We start from the raw sequence: 21001 nt of genomic DNA, 5'->3' as shown, positions 1-21001 counted from the left end.
ATGTAACAAACCTGCATGTTATGCACATGTACCCTAGAACGTAAAGCATAATAAAAAAAAAATAGCAATGGGATATTGAAGCTTGGGAAACTAGAGTAACCTGGTGAGTCTGTTTCAAGGTGGTGAGTCAAATTTCTTGGTTTGTATAAGTAAGAAAAATAAGGAGAAACATTGTCAACATATCTAAAAATTTGTATTAGAAGTCTGTGGCCAAGTTCCCCAACAGTAAAGTGTTGCTAGACTCCATTCCTGCTTGGAAGTTATCTTAGTATTCCAGACAAAATAATGAAATGTAGTATAATTAATCTGTCTGCACCTAGCTCTAGTATTAGGACAGTTTCTGGACCTTAGAGCCCTCCAAGGCATGATTCTCCTCCTGAAAGTAAGCTTTTTAAGGCTTCTAGAGTCATCAATTATTTTTATTTTTATTTTTTTTTTTTTTGAGACGGAGTCTCGCTCTGTCGCCCAGGCTGGAGTGCAGTGGCACAATCTCAGCTCACTGCAAGCTCCGCCTCCCGGGTTCACGCCATTCTCCTGCCTCAGCCTCCCGAGTAGCTGGGACTACAGGCGCCCGCCCCTGCGCCCGGCTAATTTTTTCTATTTTTAGTAGAGACGGGGTTTCACCATGGTCTTGATCTCCTGACCTTGTGATCCGCCCACCTCGGCCTCCCAAAGTGCTGGGATTACAGGCGTGAGCCACCACGCCCGGCGAGTCATCAATTATTTAGCCTACATAAAAATGTATAATAAAATATGTATTCTTTTATGTTTATCTTCCTTTACTGAATGTTAAATTTGTGAGATTTAGACAAGTTGTAACATTATATCATTACTATATTAAAAATTTTAAAGTATAAATAAATCACTCGTTACTACCCTGACACAACTAATTTTATTTTTTATATTGCTTCAGTTTTCATTATATACAAATATTTTATAAAGTCAAATAATTGTTTTAATATTTGTATATATTTGCAATCACATAGTTCTACCAGTTTCATTTTCTTCTCTTCACACATAACATTATATCATGGGTATTTTTCCATATTATCACATGGTTTTCATAGTGACCATTATTCCCCATCAATACATATACATTAAATTGATGAATGCTAGTTTTGAGAGAAGAATGGCTCCAGGGGCCAGCAGCTTGTGGATTTGCCAGCAGAGCATGGCAGTATTATGGAGCTGGCTCTGGATTTTCCAAGGATCATCTCTGTTAGAGAGTGCAGAGGAAGGATATCGGCCTGCATCAGAACACTTGATCAGATTTACAAACTTGCTCAGAATCTTTTGTTGGCATCTTCTAATCCATTTTCTATGCAGCAGCCAAACAAAAATATGGCGATCAGGTTTCCGTTAGGTAAAATATTTTGGTGGCTTCTCATTGCCTTTAAGATGGAGGAAGAAAATGCTTAACGTTTAGAGACTAGCTAGCCTAGTAGTTTCTGCTTCTATCTTTAGCTTAATCTTTTATTGTCAGTTTCCTGTCTGTCAGTTTTTCATGGAATGTTCAAACCCCTCAAAGAACAAAAAGCCTGTAAAGGGGGCATTACATGCTAAACAAAGAAGCCTCCCTATGATTATAAAATGATATTGATACTGTAGAATTTATTTCTGCTTAAATAAGAAAGATTTTATGCATGTATCCTATTATGGGTTCAAGATTCCGTTTACCCAGATAGCCAGGGATAAGATTATAAGAGGAGATGGCTTCTCTGGAAGAATCTTTGGGGACTTTTTTGAATTTCTCATGTTGAAAATACCTAAAAAGTAAAAATGTCTAGTATATCTTCAGGATAGCTAAGAAACTTTTATAAAGAAGCTACAGGCCCTCCTCCTAATCCCACACTCTGTCCATTGCCGTAGCAACCCATATAAATAAAATGACAATAGAGGTTTCCATATAGGACCTTAAAGGAATTTCACTGTTCCTTTGAAGCTTTAGACATTTCTATACTTCATGGTACGCCCTAAAAATTACAATTTAATTAGACTTAAATATCAGAGTGGCAACTTATTTATTTTTTGCCCAATCTACCTCATTGTTTATAAGGACCTGTAGATGGTCCCATGCAAAGATGTCTCTAAACATAAATAACACTAACACAATTAACTTGGAAAACAGACTCCATTGTGCATCTCTCCCAGGGGGACAACATCATTGTTGGTTACTATTTTTTCTAAAGTCCCTTATGGGCTTGGAAGCAACTTGTAACTGAAAAGTAAATGCATTGCATTTAGGAATATGCCTTCATTAAAGCTATGATTTCACTGTACATCCGTTGAGGGGCATCAAGGCCCCAGACAAAATCAAAGTGGTTCCAATCTGGCAATAGCTTAAAGTAATGAAGACTCTTGATTTGAGGGAGTATCCTGGCCACATCCTGGGGTGTTACAAGGACATCATGTCCACCAGCCCAAATAGCAGTAGGCACTTTCATGGCAGTCAGGTCATATATAGGCGGATGACTCTGTAGGAGAGAAAGCAAGGTCATACATGAGAGGAAGCTCCTCAAAGCAATAACCACAAAGGCTGCTAAATGAATATGGACGATGGCCATAGTTGTGTTAGGCACCAGTGACATAGGAAGAAAACATACAATGTTTTCAATGGTCTCTACCTTTAAGAAATTTGCAAAAGAGGGAGAAAGGCAAGATAGCAAAGCAAATATTTGTATACAAAGTAAGGTATGTTAAATGCCATAAACACTCCCAAAATAAAATGGAAGTAAAGACAAAAAGCTATTTCCACCTGAGGGTTTCATAAAAAGAGGGGTCCCGTGAAATGACTCTTGAGGGAAGGTTGCATTTCGACAGCAGAGATGAGGGTGGGTGGGAGGCAGGAAGAGTTTGTAGACTATGATCAGGAATGGCAAGATTCCCAATATACCTGGAGAACAGAATATGTAAGGGGATGTGATAGGACATAAACTTGGAGGCAGATAGTCAAGGTCTGAATGTCAGGCTAGGAAATTTGGACGTATTTCGGAAGTTTTGGAGACAAGGTAGGGTCATTTCTCAGAGGTCTGTCTTCAGACTACCGTACGGGCAACAGTTAATGGAATCACCTAAAGAAAGAACAGGTTGAAGGCAAGTGCTGAAAAAATCTAGATGAGTAGTAGAAATGGTCCAAATTAAAGCTATTGGGATGGCTGACTTTTCCAAGGAAGAAAGAGAGTTTTGAAGAATCCCTGGGGAATGCTAATCATTTCAGAGCAGTGAGAGGAGGAGTAGCCAGTGCTTGGGACAAAGGGAACAATCACAAACAGAAGGAAAAGTCAGACATCACTGTGGGAACAGAGATAATGCTGTGAACTTGAGGAGAGAGCAAACTGTTGAGACTAGTTTTTTGGAGGGAATGTAATAAAAATTGGCATCAACTAAGATTAATTCACAAAATAGGACTGGCTTGGAGCAGAGTAGGATCAGCTAACTGTGGATAAATTCTAAGGACATTAACACTCTCACATACTTTAGTACTTGACCATAATGATCTTGAATGTGTGTGTTTATTTTGTTTCAGTGTCTTGTAAATGTAAACAATTTATAAATATAACATGTTTATTAAAAATAATGGAAGAAAACAGACATATGTGAAGTCCAAAATGAGAGTCCCTTAGTGTTTCATGTCCATCCACTTCTTTTCGTCTTTCTTCCTCTCTCTGAAGATAACCACTTTAACATTTATTTTTTTTCTAGACCTTTTCTAAGCATTTGCAAATACATGCATTTGTGTCTAAAAATAGTGTCAGCAGCAGGGAAAAAACTTTTAGGGGTGATAGAAATGTCCTATGTTTAGATTGTGGTGTGGTTACACAAACAGATATATTTGTCAAAACTCATTTAATGGGACACATAAAATTGGTAATGTTATTATATGTAAATCATGTCTTCAACTGATTTTTAAAAATAAAATATACATGGTCTATCTCTTGTAGTGGTTTTAAGGATTAGTAGAATTATTCCTCTAACAGGCCAATTCATTACTAAGAAATTGATTAGTCTGATTGTTTTGATCCTCAGAAACAACTTATTAATAATTGATCTATAGTTGCATTAGTAAATAGCTTAAAATATGATAGCCTGGGAAAATACTTAGAACAATTTAATTTGTTTAGTTCATACTTACAAGCCAAGCCCCTGGTTATGAGAACAGAAAAGTGGTGACAGGATTAATTAAAAGTACAGTGCTAAACGAGTCTACAGATTTTTATGTCATAAAGCTATATGGAAAAAGATGCCTTATGACCCAAGTCTTCAACGTTGGGTAATACTTATTCAACTTTCATGTGGAATTCTAATTTTTCTGTTGGCATTAAAAAGTATATATTCATTTATGCTGTAAAGATTTTTATGAAACAATTTCTATTATTATGTAGCCATTAAAAATATATTTAAAAATCCTTCAGTAATGCTAGTCATCTCTTACTATAGCTTAAGTAAAATAGAAGGATTAAAAGTAGTATAAAAGCGATATAATACTGAGAAAATTGGAATAAATACACCAAAATGTTAGTACATCTAGTTATCTCTGGATGGAAGGATTACACATGATCTAATTTCCTTTGTATGTGCTTCTTTAATTTATAAATTTTCTGAAATAAATTAAAATTAAAATTAAACTTTTTTTGAAAATGTTCTATCAGTATAAATGCCACCAAATGACAGGTAGGAGTCTTTCCACCCTCAAATAATTTTTTATTGTAACTTATCAAAATCAGCATTCTGGGGTTACTGTATGTAGCTCACCTGATTGTAATGTTTCATATTATCGGCTTCATTTCCCCAGTCATAAGCTCTGAATTCGTCAGATTGGTAAAGCTGAAACAAATGTTTTTTAGAAAAAGAATAGTGAGGGTAAGAATCATGAGAGCTAACAGCAAATTTTAGAAAAATACTGTATGCTAGGAAGAAAATAGGGCTCCTAGATCACCAGAAGGATGTAAATACCCATTTTACAATTATGACAAGTGGAGCTCAACAGAAAAACAAGCAATAACCCCCCTTTGGTTTAAAGGAAAAGTTCATGGAAAACCAAGCCTCATTAGAAAGAAGTTAAATCCCAGATACTTCTCTCTGAAGAAGTCTCAGTTCTCCTGAGGCTTCCCTAGTTTACCTCTTGCTTCAGTTCAGGGCCTATTTTAAAAACTCTGATTTAAGATGGTGTTCATTTATGTCATCTACTTGGTCTGTACCATAAAATCCTTTCTCTTAAATTCCAGGGAAATCAAGGCATACAGAAGGCAGCAAGGACAAACTGGAAACAAGCTCTTAAGATTCTTAGGGTAGGCCTGTTAACAGGGTCAATTCTGTCTTTTTAAATATATTGAAAATAAGGATTGGAATGGTTTTCCATGACTAAGACTCTACCTGTTTTATATGCAGAATGTTCTGTATTGATGAACCAGTAGGAGCATGTGACATATACACATCCATTCGACTCTAAAGAAGATAAAACTCATATTACAGCAATTGCCCAACAAAATTTTGCCTTTCAGAATCAGAGAAAAATGATGCACGGAAGAAGCAAACAAGAATGGGGCTTCAAAAATAACGAGGTAGACTTACCTAGATAAATTACCATTTATGTCAATACTTGAATGTGAGCGAACCACAGGCTGACTAATGGAATGGACTGCTTGACAGCAAACCTGTACCAGCTCTGAATCTGTAGGATAATTTGCTTATTTTCAAGTAGAAGGAACAGTAGTGGTCATCATGGAGCAAAGCCAATTAGGAGAGGTTCTATGCGCAAGTGTGGGGGTGATGCGTGCATGCGCACCCAGGTGCACTGTCACAGATTAGATCAGAAAACCAGGAGTTCAGGCCCTGTTGTTGTTAATGATCAGCTTCGTGAACTTGGCCACCATATTTAACATCTTTGAGTCTCTGTTTTTTCATCTATTAAATGAACATACTAAAAGTCATACTACCAATTTACTAGGCTTTTATGGGGATAAAATAAAATATTGCAAAAGTAAAGCTAAAAGCCAATTTTTTCCAAAGGTTATTTCAATATTTGTAAACATTATAGAGATGAAAATTATAGAGATAAAATAGTAATTGTAATTCTATGTCTTAGAAAATAATGAATCTAAGAGAAACTATTAAAAATCTTTACTTTTGAACAAGCCAACTTTGAACAATGGTTCCTTATGGGTTTCAGTCTAACATAATTTAGCTTCTTAGAGAATAGGGGTACAGAACAATTATCTTGCGACTGACTTCACTGTAACAGCCTCATTGGCTGCTATTTGGAATACTAGAGACAACTATTCAACCACACCAGTCTGCGGATGTGAACTCTTCCTCCTCCTTCTTCTTGAATTCTCAATAATAGAAAATGAAGAGGTGATGAAACAGCACTGCTGCTGCTTCATAAAGAGGAGATCCCATCTCCCTTCCACCCTGTCCTGTTATTTTGTAGGTTAAGTGGTGAGTTTCATTTCAAAACAAAAGTCACCCACAAAGGAAGGAACATGTGAAATAAGATCAACGTTTATCTGTGCTTCTCTCCTTTTTTAGGATTTTATTTTTAATGCAATATGTTCAAATGCAATAAATTCAAATCGACTGTAGTAAGTTGTGGCTGACTGAGAACATGTAAGAAGCTACTACCCATTATAAAACATTCATTTTCCTAAATTTTGCCAGGGAATAGAAGAATAAAGCTGCCTATTCACTTCCCCAGTCTTCATATTCAAGGTTTGTTGAGTACCTGATCTTCTATGTATAGCAGATATCTACCTTCATGGTGCCATATAAATTTTAGGCTTTTTTTTTATTTCAATGAAGAATGTCATTGGTATTTTGATAGGGATTGCATTGAATCTATAGATTGTTTTGGATAGTATGGACATTTTAACAATATTGATTCTTGCAATCCATAAACATGGAATACCTTTCCATTTTTTAATGTCATTTTCAATTTCTTTCATCAGTGTTTTATAGTTTTCATTGTAGAAATCTTTCACTTCTTTGGTATGATTTATTCCTAGGTGTTTTATTTTATTTGTAGCTGTTATAAATGGATTACTTTCTTGACTTTTTCTTTCTTTTTTTTTTTTTAAGATTATTTGCTGTTGGCATATTGAAATGCTGCTGAACTTTGTATGTTGGTTTTGTATCCTGCAAATTTAATGAATTAGTTCATCAGTTCTAGCAGGTTTTTTGTTGGAGTCTTTAGGTTTTTCTAAATATAAGATTCTGAGCAAAAAGCACAAAGCTGGAGGTATCACATGACCTGGCTTCAAATTATATTACAAAGCTGTAGTAACCAAAACAGTATGATACTGGCATAAAAACAGACACATAGACCGATAGAACAGAATAAAGAACCCAGAAATAAATCCATACATTCATAGTCAACTAATTTTCCACAAAGGCATCAAGAACATACATTGGGGAAAGGACAATTTCCGCAAGAAATGATGCTGGGAAAACTAGATGTCCATATGCAGAAGAATGAAATTAGATCTCTATCTCTTGCTATTTACAAAAACAAAATAAAAATGGATTAAAGACAAATTTAAGACCTGAAACTATGAAACTACTAACAAACAAAAATTGCAGAAACACTCCAGGACATTGGTCTGGGCCAATTTGAGGTAAGCCCTCAAATGCACAGGCAACCAAAGCAAAGATGAACAAATTAGATTACATCAAGCTAAAAAGCTTCTGCAAAGCAAAGGAAACCATCAACAAAGTGAAGTAACAACGTGTTGAATGAGGGAAAATATCTGTAAACTACCTATCTGACAAGGGATTAGTAACCAGAATATATAGAGGTCATATAACTCAATTGCAAAAAAAAAAAAAAAAAAAAAAAAAAAAAAAATCTGATTTAAACACGGGCAAAAGATCTGAATAGACATTTCTCACAAAAAGACATACAAACTGCCAAGAGGTACATTAAAAACAATGTTCAACATTACTAATCATTAGAAAAATGCAAACCAAAACTACAATGAAATACTATCTTATTCCAGTTAAAACAGCTTTTATCAAAAAGATAGGGAATAATGGATGCTGGCAAGAATGTGGAGAAAAGAGAACCCTTGCACAGACTTGATAGGAATGCAAATTAGTACAGGCACTATGGGGAAGAGTAGGAAGGATCCTCAAAAACTAAAAGTAGAACTACCATATGATCCAGCAATTCCAGTGCTAGTTCTATATTTAAAAAAAAAAAATCAATCCATGGAAGAGACATTTGCACCCCCATGTTTACTACAGCACTATTCACAATAACCAAGATATGAAATCACCCTAAGTGTCCATCAACAGATGAGTGGATAAATAAAATGTGGTACATTTTGACAGTGGAATACTATTCAGCCGCAAAAATAATGAAATCATGTCATTTGCAATAATGTGGATGAAACTGGAGAACATTACATTAAGTGAAATAAGTCAGGTATAAAAAGACAAATACTGCATGTTCTCACTCATATAGGGGAGTTAAAAAAAACTGACCATATAGAGATAGTGAGTAGAATGATGGTTACCAGAGACTGGAAAGGGTAGTAGGGATGGGGGAAGGACAAAGAGGCATTGGTTAATGGGTACAAAAATACCATTAGAAGGAATAAAGTCCAGCATGCACAATAGGATGACTATAGTTAACAATAATTCATTATATATTTTAAAATAACTAGAAGAGTCAAATTAGAATGTCTCTAACAAAAAGAAATGATCGATGCTTGAGGTGATGGATATCCCAATTACCCCGACTTGTTCATTACACATTGTGTGCTTATATCAAAATATCACATGTACCTCATAAATATATACAACTATTATGTACCCATAAACATTTTTAAAAGCAAAAATAAAATCTGTCTTTAAGTGTTTGGAATACCATATGAATTTATACAGTAAATAGATACATCAAAATGAGTCAAAGGAAAGCTGGAATTTCTTAAGGTATCAAATGGCCCTATAATTATCACATATACCTGATTCATATTTTTCTTGTTGGATCCAGCCCATAAGGACATAAATTCACTGCATATCAACCAGAGTATCTTATTGTTGCAGATTTTGGTAGAAGGTATCTTCTTTTTCTTATCTTCTAAAAAGAAACCTTTGGTACCAAAAACAGCCTATGAAAGTAAATAATAATTACCTTTGAATGAGATAAAATATTTGCAAACTATGCATATTACAAGGGATTAGTAACCAGAATATTTAGGGAGCTCAACTCAATAGCAACAACAACAATGACAAGAAGCCCAAATAGCAAGAGCAAAAAACCAGAATTCAAGAATCATCTTCAGACTTCTTGACATTTCCTTCCTTCTAGGAAAAAGCCATGCTTGGGGATCTATTTGTACTACTGATTCAGTCAAGGAGACCAAATTATTCAGGAAAGGTGACTTAGGAATGTATCTCCAAATGAGGAAGATTATCAAACATTACTTACAAGGAGATTGCAATAAAGGCTGTCAATCCCAAATTCACTTCTCCATAGTGAAGCTTCCCTGTATTCTGTCCAGTCAGTGCTTGCCAATATTTTTTCTCATTAATTGGTACAAAATGTAAAACAGTTTTTCTTAAGGTCAAATAATACCTTGAATATGAGGGAAAATTGGGGTTTTCCATGTTACCCATGTGCACATTGCATTCGAGTAGTGTCCCAGATTAGCCAGCTCTCAGGCTGAAAAGTAGAGAATGACGAACCAAAGAGAAAGAACCATTGAACAGAAAAGATATGATAATGTCGCAAAGGCAGCACAATTGAAACTTCCAGGACTTGGGAAAGTAAACTTGGATGGGGATTCCTGGTGGGGTCTTAGAGCTTCTGGGGGAAACTGATGGAAGAAAAGAGCAGGAAATGGGACTTAAAAGTAGCAGGAATATTGACAGTGGGAAATGTGAAACTGAGATAACCCAGGAACATTATTTGCCTTATAGCTGACCTATGTAGGAAGAGCAACACATACAACACATATATGTATTTACAGATAGATGTGTCTCTCTCTGAATTTAATTTAATAAATTAGTTTGCTCATGCTGCCCAAATATAGAAAACATTAAAAACTAACTGATGTCAACACATTTTGAAATAAACTAGAAAAGCTCTTGAATAAGGAAGTTACATCATTTATGCTCTCAGTAAACAATACAATGAAACTATTATCAGACCAATCATTAGGCCCTATGGAAATTCTTCCTTGTGTTAGCTCACAAATAATTTTTTTTCCATTCCTACCACTCCACCCCAAACCAAGATCTCATTTTCTTATATATGAATTATTTTGATATTATAACTGGTCTCCTTGACTTCAGATTTGGCCCAAATCCATTTTATCCATCATCCCAAATTCAAAGGCCAATTTTGAATTTGATTAAATGCTATGTTCATTGTGGCAATGACCTTTGTAAAGAAACAAAAGCAAAGAGAAAAAAAAAACCTCTTTAATAGATAAAATTCCAAATCCACAATTGGCAACCAAATGATTTTTTCAACTCTTGAAAAATAACCAATAAATATTTGACTTAATACTTGAGTTGTAATACATTTAGGCTTTGGAATCTTAGCTTTAGTAAATTAGGGCAAGTTTCCATATTGGAAGCAATATATTAATTAGGTTTTTTTAATGTCAAAATTGGACACATCAGTGATTATGGGTAACTTGAAGTGTCTTTCATTTGGGCAATGTTAATTCATTGACCTACCTGACTAAATGGAACAAAAAAATCCTTGGGAAAACAAGAAAAATCTTTGTTGTCATACAGCACTCAGCTCAGCTACAGATTCTGACAGATACTCAACTCTGCTAATGACGTTGTAGAGTAAATTGTATTATAGAACTTACAGATACTATGACACAGATATACGCACACATGGAGACACACATACACAAGCACATGCCCACAGAGTCTAAGTTCTATAGATTTTATCTAAATTTCCTACCTTTACTTTACAGTAGATTTGAAAATAATAAGGATTTCTGATCCAAAATGAGATCCTCAGGTACATTTTGGTGAAAGGAGCCTACCTTGATTATGGAATTTGGAAGTAGAAAAAAACTGGTAAAAATGCCCGTGGGATATTTGAATGAGATCACAGGACCCAAGGCAAAATTCATTTTGATTCTTTGTGCCAGTTCAGGCATGGTGGAAAAGGCTACAAACCCTGAGAGAATAGGAGACAAGACAATCTTGTAAAAATAAGTACTTATGCAAAGTTTCTAACAAAAATGGGGCTCTGTTTAGTCATTTTTCCTTCTATCGCGATCATATTGGGGATGAATTGGAAGTCTTCTGAGTTATTCTATAAAGATAATCTGCCTTCAGTCTTCTCTGCTCTCAAGTCTCCAATTTTATTTTATTCTGCTTATGGACAATTTGACTTGGCTAGGGGAAATGGAGTAGCTGGCAGGGGAAAGGTGATGGTTAAGCTGTCGGAGTAGCTACTTCTTATGAACTGAAGGTGACCTCACTTCCCAAGCATGGGGTAAATGCTGGCAACATTCTCATTTCGTCCCTAACTCTGAGATGCCAGAACGAATCACAGAGCTTCCGGAAGCAAATAACCAGTCACAGGAGGTGAACTGATTTCTTTCTACAGCATCACCCAGTTATTCCAACAGGTTTTCTTTCTCACTGTGGAATGAAATTTCACTGCTCCCAGTGGCTTGCTGGGTGTTTATCAACCCTCTAGACTCTTCCCTGTTTCCAGAAAGAAAGGGGTTTCCCTAGTGTCCATGATGGCCCAGTAAGGACCAGGCGTCTCCATTTGCTTTGCTCTTTCAGCAGTAGCATTGCACCCCTTCGTATCTCTGTGAGGATGGAGATCAGCACGACACCGGGTAGGCTAGGAGGAATATCCATATAATTTGGTTTCCAGAGGTCCCTTCCTGGGCCTCCACTGGTGTGTGTGTGTGTGTGTGTACTGAAACACTTGTTGAAACATTGAAACTGTCTTGGCCAGATAAAGAAGAACTGAAATAATTGACTGAACAATTGATAAAAAGACTCTGAATCAGGAATAGTACTTCCCCAGAGGGTGTTTGGAAATGTGCAGAGGTGAGATTTTTGGGGGTCACCCTGACTGCAGAGCCGTGTTTAATGGGCTGTGACCTAAATGTCCTACAAAGAGTGGGTGCTCCTTACATAATAGAAATTGCTCTGTCCAAAACGCAAACAACATTCACTAAAAAATTTTATGCACTAAATGTAACACAGAGCACAAATAATCAAATTCTCCATGTTTTTTTTTCTTTTTTTTCAGATCAAGTATAAGACCAGATCTAAGTCCTACCCACTTTCCAAAATCAACTAAAGTCATTCCTTCTCTACACCATTTCTCCAGAATCCTTACACACCCCATTGGTGAAATCAGATACACCTGGTTTGAATCTGTGTTCTGAACTTGTGTTTCTTCTTCTATGAGATGGAGATAATAACAGTCGGGTTGTTTTGAAGATCAGAGGGAGATACTGTGGGAAAGGTCCTGAACGCAAGACCGTACACATTACGAATGCTCAATACGTGTTAGATACTATAATTATTTGCCTATTAGTGGCATTTTTGATCTCCTATAAGTTCTTTGACACTTTTTTAGTATATACTCTCTGATGCTAGCTAACTGCTTGTTCTGAGCTTGGAAAGTGCCTATCAATCTAAAGTACTAATTAATATATGTTACTGATGATCGTGGTGATAATGAAGATATTTCCCTAAACTAAAATATTGCATTTTCACATGATTTATTCTCTTAAAATTGGAAACTTTAGTGGAAATGACAAATTCAAAACTTTTATTAGTATGAGTTCCTTTCAACTTTTACTTGGAACTAGATTATTGATTTCTTTCCAAACTATCTGGGAAGTAAATTGTAAAGTAAATTAAGTAAAGTAAGTAAATTAAGAAGTAAATTGTCAACTTAAAAAAACTTAAAAAATTTCTACATACTGCTTACGTTTACTTGTTATTTCATAAATACTAAATCACACACTAAATAGATCAACTCAACTGATTTATTATAGTAAACTTTTGTGTTCCAACAAACAAATATAACCATGTCTTTTCAATTTGTTTAAATATAAGTATAAGCCCCTCCCTTTTATTTTTTAAAGATCCCATTTGGGTTGTGAGAAAGAGATGATTGATGCACATTCATTATGTTTCAGCCATAATCCATGGCATTAAATTTTACTTTTTCAGCTCAGAGAGAATCTAGAAACTTACTCTGCAGAATCATTTCTTTGAATTTGGAACACACGTTATTCCTGGGAAATTGCATCACCATAGTCAATATGCTGCTGTGACCAGACACCCAGGAAAGGTTTGCCTTACATATAGTCTGTGCACTGCAAGCTCAAAGCTACTCAGAGTACTAGGGTTATTCCCAGCAGAGGACAGAGAATTGAAGGCACTATAAATAGCAGTTATTTTATTCCAACATAAAGGTGAACTCCTGTAAGACCCTGAGAACACTGACCCTCAAAAACATACCTATTGTAGTGCCAAGTGAATGTCCAATGAAATACAATTTCTCCTGACCAGTTTTATTTACAATGAAGTCTATGACTCCTGGGAGATCATATTTGGCCATTTCATCAAAACTGCAAAATAAAAAAGGGGCTTTTATAAATACTTGCAAGTTTAAGTTTAAAACTCACAGCACTTGCTCACTTCTTTTTTACACACAGATTCTATGCTGTTTACTTAGATTCAGTGTGTATTTCATTATTTATCCAATTATATGTGGGCCATTGTAGCTTTTTGTTTTTCTGCATATATACATTTTACTTTGTCATAAGACTTCTTCATAAGAGGAACACTTTCAAGACTTGTGTATGATGTTTGAAGTTCAACCTTATGATTCCTCCTCTTCCTTCCCTTCTCTTGCTTTTCTTTGCCCTCCCTTTCTCTATCTGGCTTACGTGCTTCTACTTCCGAGTCCCCCACGAGGCTTCACAATTCTTAGGGCCATTTAACACCCATCTTTGGAAACAGGGTTTTTGTAAATCATGATTCTACCATTTATGAGCTTTGCAACTCTTGAGAAGTTACTGAAATGCTCTGAGCCTATGTTTTCTCATTTGAGAAATAAATAGGGTAGTGCCTGGTTTACAGGGCTGCTAAAGGGGTTTAATGGTATGAAAGAAATGACTCTGGCTGCTAGTAGGCATTCATTAAGATGTTGTTAGTAGTATTCCTGCCCACAAAGATACATATATATATGTGTGTGTATATATATATTTAATATATACCATATATTCCAATATTCCATAGTACCAGTATTTTGTTCTTCAGACAGGAGGAGCAAAAGGGCCTATATAACATTTAGTCAAATCAGGTATTCCGTAAGCCAGAAGCCTGTTTATTAAAAGGACGTGAGGAAATCTATGGATTGGGACTTCCAAGAATAGGAGAATTGTTGTGACACCTCCTAAAGACTAGTGATACAATACTTCCTGATGCTTGCCCCTGCCCAAGAACTCTGACCATAACATTGTATTCTATTCCTCCATTCTTCTCAAACTTTCAGTGGGTACTGAATGTTCTATTAATGTAATAGGAATACACACTCTGTTCTAACAGCCGGTTTACAAACCAACAGGGATCTTAGGCCTGAAGAAAGAAAGTCTATTGCAGGCATTAGCCTGTCCTCTAGTGACAGTGGAAAACTCTTCCATTAAAAGAAACAATTAAGATATCAAAAAGATTCTTCTTCATTGCCCATTAACAAGGTTTTAAAAACTTAATATTGGAGTTTTCGTGAAAATGGTACTATGTGCAATCTCAATCACAGTTTCTCTAAATCAGTACAGTCCTGGTCAAAATCATCTTTACACAGTTGATTGGTCATCCAGAAGAAATGACTTGTAAAATTATCACTAAAATGAACATAAGCTTTGTGAGGTCCGAGAGTTGGTCTGTTCCCCGTTTGAGTGTTCGGGGCCTAGAACAGCGCATACAGTAGCCACTCAGTAAACATTGGCTGAATGAATGTGCACACTAGTCATGATAATTTCCTCAGCTATCTCTTTGGACATACTTTTAATGCATAAAATTGATGTAAAAATTGGATGTAAAAATGATCTTGTTGAAATGCCATACTTTGCCTGTGGGAGAATCAGTGAAAAATCAAAGCTTCTTGCTGTTTCCCTCCTTTGAGATGTTAACAGAAACTACAAGAAGCTATATGACTTCAAGCGTCAAAGATTATCATTAATAGCACCCACGTTATTTTTTAAAAATTGCCTCCAATTTCCCTGTTGAGTTTTCTTAGCTAATATTTACCTAAAGGCCCAGAATTTCTCATCTGTCTCTGAGAGTGTCTTGTGTCTTCTTGACCAAGTGTTTCCCCGACTGTTTCCCATCCATACATCATAACCTGCATCTGCTAGAAGGAATCCAAGGCTTCCATTGGCATAATTCTCAAGCCAGTAGGCATTGTCTGCAAACAGGGCATGCTGCATATACACAACTGGCCGGGGACCTGGGGGGAGAAAGGGTAAGATGAGAGAGGGAAGAAGAGAAAGAGAGAGAGAGGGAGAGAGAGAGAGAAATTTATGGTAAATAGAGCATGTCAGAAACATTACAGAAATACACACACATGCACACATGGTAAAACAAAAACTGTTTTCACTTTTCCCTTGTCAATAGTATAGAGCATTGTAATCAGGTAACTTCAGTTTCTTGAGCACATAATGTGTACCTGGTGCTATGTTGACCTATTTATATGTATTAGCTTACTAAATTCTTACAACAACTCTATAAACTAGCTGCTATTTTGAGAACCCTCATTTTGTAGATGTGGAAACCAAACTTTATGTAGTTAAGTAACTTTCCCAGAGGGCCACCCAGATAAGAAGGCCAGAGCAGGGACACAAACCCAGTTCTTTTTATGTCAAAGCCTGTACTGGTAACTACTCTGCTCTATGTATTCGTATATACAAATTTCCTGGGTGTGAAATTTATCATGCTTACTCAAGTCCTATGGCTCTTCCAGAGAGGAAGAAGAGGTGAGTGTAAGCGGACACTGATTAGTTCCTCACCAAATTTCTATTCAAATCCCCATCCTCTGCCCAGTGGACAGCATTTAAAAACTACAATAATATACTCAGCTCAATGTCCCTCTGCCAACTTCCAGATTCCTGAGGGAGACAGAGCATTCAGGGAGATGCAAAGAACCAGGGTGGAAGGTCAAGTAAGGCACTATAATTTCATGACTAAGAGCACAGGCTCTGGAGCCAGGATGCCTGGGTTTAAATTCTGGTCTGTCAGCTTGCTATTTGTGTGACTTTAGACTTCTTAACATAACCGGTTGTGCCTTAATTTCATCATTTGTGAAATGGTGACTATTAGTGGTACCCATCTCATATTGTTGATGAGAGGTTTAACTGATTTAAATTATTTAGAACATTACATCTAATGAATGACCTTTAATTATAAATCTTTCCAAAATTATCTCTACTTAAGCAAAACCTTTCCCATAAAAGTTTTCTCCTTTTATATTTCACAACTCCTTCACATCTGTACCTGGGATTGCCAGATTTAGTAAAAAATAAAAACAAAAGTAAGCAAAAAGATCCAGGATGCTCTATGAAATTTTTATAAATAGTGATAATAGTGAATAAAGAGTGTATGTTAAAATGAGACTTATAAAAAATTATTTGTTGTTTATCTGATCTTCAAATTTAACTGGGTGTTTCATATTTTAACTAGTAAAACTACTCATATCTCACTCTCATTTTTCATTCTGAAACTGGAGATATAAGAGGGAGAGAATGTCAAACATGACCTCAACTGGTACTTAATATGTGTGGTGGGAGAAAAGATGCAAAATGAACATGGTAAGCAGTTGCCAATAAATTATTTGCTTTTGAACCATTGCATATATTTTGCTTATTCTTATTTCTTCTTCAGAGGCTTTGCAGTTAAATTTTCCCTTTAAAGGAGTATCATTCCCCTGCTGTGGCATGGCTGGCCCCTCATTCTAGAATTCAAGCCTTATTGACACCATACTCTTTCACTCCATGAACCATCTATCTCTTAGATCAAATGTATGTGGATGTTAATGTTTTCAGTCCTGGAAAACTTTTCAGAAATGCTGTTGTCATTTAACTAGATTGTTTTTTATCCTGCAGAGGGTGGCCCCTTGATTTTAGTGGGGGCAGGAGAGGCTCTTCTTGGGTGCCCCACAGTCAATTTCACACAACCCAGCAAATCTCCTTCTGACAATGAGGAGATCCATTTTCCTGGGACAAAGCAATTTTTCACATGATAAATCAGTAATGAGGTGACAAAATGTAGGCTCCGCCTTCCTGTTTACACCCTAACAAGTACCTCTGGTTGCAGTTAGCAAGATCAGTCTTGCTGTCTATATTTTTAGGTTCTTGTCTGTCTTCAGATAATTATCAGGCAAAGAGTAAGCCTCCCTGTTAACTATTTAAAGTCTAATCTAATAATTCAAACCAATTTTGATAAACTCTGTTGATGCATATCTAGCACTAAATTCCTCCTGAGAAGGAGGATGTCAGTGCAGTCCCCTTTTCAGGAGAGACATATCTTGTACCTGTGCTCCTAATGTGTCTTCGCCCATAGGGAATTCTGTTGACAAGGAGTATGTACCCATCTTCAGTGGTGACTTCATACTCTTCACTGGGATAGCCATTGTAGATGATGATTTCACTCTGCCCAGTAAAAATACAGTCATTAGTGGAACTTCTCCAAAGGATATAAAAGGAATTAAAACAAACTCTCTATTGTGTGCTTATTAGGGTGAATTATCTGAAATTTATAACACCAGGTAACTGTAAAATTAATAAAGTCTTAATACAAAATAAGTAGAATGTTCAAAAATATCTACCTTTGGCAAATATTTTGGAGTGTAGGGGAAAATTTAGCATTGACCCATTCTTTCTGACAAAGCTGTATTCTCAAGTCAATTGTCTTTTGAGGCCCCTCTTGGTTTAAAAGTAATAGAACTATAGATCAATAGAAGACAATCACGTATATCAGCAAATAGCTTGATATTCTTAAAACATAAATTCAAAAGAGGAGTTCTATCTATAGAGAGAGAGAGAGAGAGAGATAGATAGATAAATAGATAGATAGATAGATAGCACAATAGCACAATTTTGGTTTCCATTACTGGACAGTATTCGTTTTTCAGCCAAAGATCTAACTAACTTGACTCTTGCAGAGGTCAAAAACCATCTATATTTTATCTGTTTTATCAGAGATTTTATGTTATAACAGAACCTTTTGTAACCTCATAATCCATTAGTCCTGCTTTATTTGATGTTCTTCACAGTTTTCCATGACTTACAGTATTCATCCACACCTCAGGATTCACTTCATTTTCCAAATCAAGGAATCCACCAACATTTAAAGTTCCACAGATCAAACAAGTTGTTGTTAAAAGCAGCCACATCATAGAAATGCCTGGCATAAAACATTTAATATTCACAGATTAATTATATATATTAATGTTGATTAATGAAATAAAATGATTAATGAAATAATTAATAATTAATGAAAACTTGAATAGCACTGAAAGCGGATAATGTGTTAAAGGGAATAAATACAGTGAACTAACTTTGAGCACTATTAATCTATTTTTTCATATAGAAGTTGTATTTATTATAATCCAGTTCCTAAAATGAAATAAATTTAATCAAGTATGGAGGCATTTTTGGTCTGTAATCAAGACTGAATTGCTTTAAGTCTTTGTTTGCCTACAATTTGCCAAAATATCTAAAGATTCAGAGGACAGGTTTTCATACCATGGCCAAGTGAAAAGTGGAGTTATCACCTAGCTAAGCCCCGTATCCCACAAAGTAAACAAGAAAAATGGATAAATAAAACTTTAACCAAACAAAAAAGCTTATGATTAGTTTCTAGTGATGTGACTATTTCTCATGTGGCACCCAAAGGCAAATTTTGCATATTCAATGTGCAGTCTCACTTCCTTGTCATGGTTTAAAAGTATGTCTGTTCAAAGATAGACCAACACTATAACACTAAACAGCATGCTCATCATATAAGTGCTGCAGTCAAATGGTGTAAATTTGAAGTCCATCCTCACCACAAAAGAACGTGTCTAACCTCAGGCAAGTGTTTTAGTAGCTTTGTCTCTTGATTTCCTTGTTAGTAAAATTGGGACAATAATGTAACCTATCTCATAGGGTTATAGTGAGGATGAAGTTATATAACAGTGCAGTATAAGTTCTTAATAAATGCTTTCACTATTTTTCTTATAAAAGTGAGCGAGAGATAAATATTAGAGATAATTTACTATAACAAATTAAGATTTAACTTCTAGAAATGCAGAGTTTACTTCTGAAGCTAAATAGCTTTGCATACATTAGCTATGTGGTTGAAGATCATCTTATATCTGCAAATGTTTTGAAACTTTTCAAATTGTATGAAACTAATAATAACCAATAGCTACTGAGTGTCCTTATGGTAGGACTTGTTCTAAATAGTTCACATGTTATTTAAGCTCTCAAAATCTCCATAATATTGGTACTATTATCCTCATTTTATCAATATAAAAACAAAGGCTTAGAGAGATTTAAGACCTGCTCAAGGTCACAGAGCCAACAAGTGACAGATCTAGGATGGACACTCAGGCAGACTCACTGCAGAGCTCTTGCACCTGACTGTCGGTGCAACTGGCACCTTCCAACCTGCCTCCTGGTTGTGATAGATCTTCATCTTACCTAGTTAGATGAGCTTCACCTGCTCCCAAGGACTCCTTATTGATGAGGAACTTCTGAACTTTTGCTTTTAACATCAGGCTGAAGAGTAAGAGATGATTACAGTGACAGTTAGAAGCTAGAGAGATGAGAAACAGGAAGCTTGTGAAAAGGAGGAAGCTTTAGACTGAGACACACACCCAAGGCGTGTCCCTGACACACCAAATGCCGTGATGCACTTGTAGGTTGGGAAATAGTGGTCTACATGATGCCAAATAACCAGTTTGACAGAATCCTTCATGTTTCCACTGAGTGTCTGTCATTGTTGGGAGGACTTAGCAATATTTTCAAACCAGTGTGTCAAACAGGGAAGTAGAACATACTCAAGATCTTAATGGGCTATTATCAGAGATAATAGTATCTCCCTTCCCCACTTGATCCTTCATGAGGATCAAATGGAGTAACATGTATTAAGGAACTAGTGCCAACCATGCAGTGTGTAGGGATGTGTGTGACTGTAACTCGTTTGAGAAGATGAGGGAACCCTGACTACAGGATCCTGAAACCAGAAGGAATTTGGAACTAGCAGTATGGCAGAGGAAACTAATTCACATGCCAAAGGGATTTGGCTTGCTGCCAACTTTGGCACAGTAACCTTTGTTTACACCAGTGGTTAAAGGCAGAAATGGAGGCTGAATAATGACAATTTAGCTCCAAGCCCCACATGAGATACCAGATAATGGAGGTACATGTGCCTCAGTTTTCTACTTCACTTAGTATGCCTATGGAGCTTAAGCAGTGACTGAATCTCTTTCATCTCCCAGCATGAAGAAGGGTAGGGAAAACTAGGTTGCTACCCAGCATCACATAGGAGTTTCAGTTCTATTAGTTTGGATTTATCCTCAAATCCTTAAATCTTCTCAAAAAAATGATATTTTGTATTGTCCAAATTGTAATACCTGTTTTAGTGAAGTGGGAAATTTCATGCCAATTAAACAAATGTGGAGTAAAAGGAAGTGTTCAGCTGGTCGGAACAGGGAAAAGTTGTGTACCACTCACTCCTTAATCATTTAGTTTTGATGAAAGACTCAAGCATGTTTTGCCCTGATTGATAGTATGATGGCATAGGTATGTGGATTTTCCTGGAATTTCTCATGGTTTTTAACTTCATAAACAATCCTTTCTAATAAAACTTTAATGAACTCTTTAGAAAGTTCTAGGAAGCACTATGTTATTATTATTAATATTGATTTGTTACCTTGACTTAATATGGAAGTAGCACAAATATAGTTCAATTTCACAGATCTTTACAGATTGTGGTCTAGCTCAAATCT

General features: G+C 35.9%; 1 protein-coding gene across 1 annotated transcript; it reads right to left on the bottom strand.

Moving 5' to 3' along the window:
* Positions 1-890: 890 nt before the first annotated feature.
* Positions 891-19778, bottom strand: LIPN (lipase family member N). The gene is made up of 10 exons (XM_005565891.5): positions 19692-19778; positions 18296-18411; positions 17540-17657; positions 15262-15460; positions 13468-13577; positions 11007-11143; positions 8961-9107; positions 5374-5445; positions 4753-4824; positions 891-2474 (listed from the first exon to the last, which is right to left on the bottom strand). Exons 2-10 carry the CDS (start codon positions 18401-18403, stop codon positions 2241-2243), a joined length of 1197 nt encoding a protein of 398 aa, XP_005565948.1. The 5' UTR covers positions 18404-18411; positions 19692-19778; the 3' UTR covers positions 891-2240.
* Positions 19779-21001: the final 1223 nt, after the last annotated feature.

The sequence above is a fragment of the Macaca fascicularis genome, chromosome 9, assembly GCF_037993035.2.
Source record: "Macaca fascicularis isolate 582-1 chromosome 9, T2T-MFA8v1.1".
Lineage (NCBI taxonomy): Eukaryota > Metazoa > Chordata > Mammalia > Primates > Cercopithecidae > Macaca > Macaca fascicularis.
Note: the sequence above shows the minus strand (reverse complement) of the source record. Positions and strands in the feature narration are given on the sequence as shown.

Coding starts and splice junctions, on each gene's coding strand:
- LIPN (XM_005565891.5), bottom strand. CDS start 18,403: ATGATGTGGCTGCTTTTAACAACAACTTGTTTGATCTGTGGAACTTTA. Junction 13,578..15,261: donor GAGAAATTCTGGGCCTTTAG/GTAAATATTAGC, acceptor TTTATTTTGCAG/TTTTGATGAAATGGCCAAAT. Junction 11,144..13,467: donor TTCACTTGGCACTACAATAG/GTATGTTTTTGA, acceptor CTATTCTCTCAG/GGTTTGTAGCCTTTTCCACC.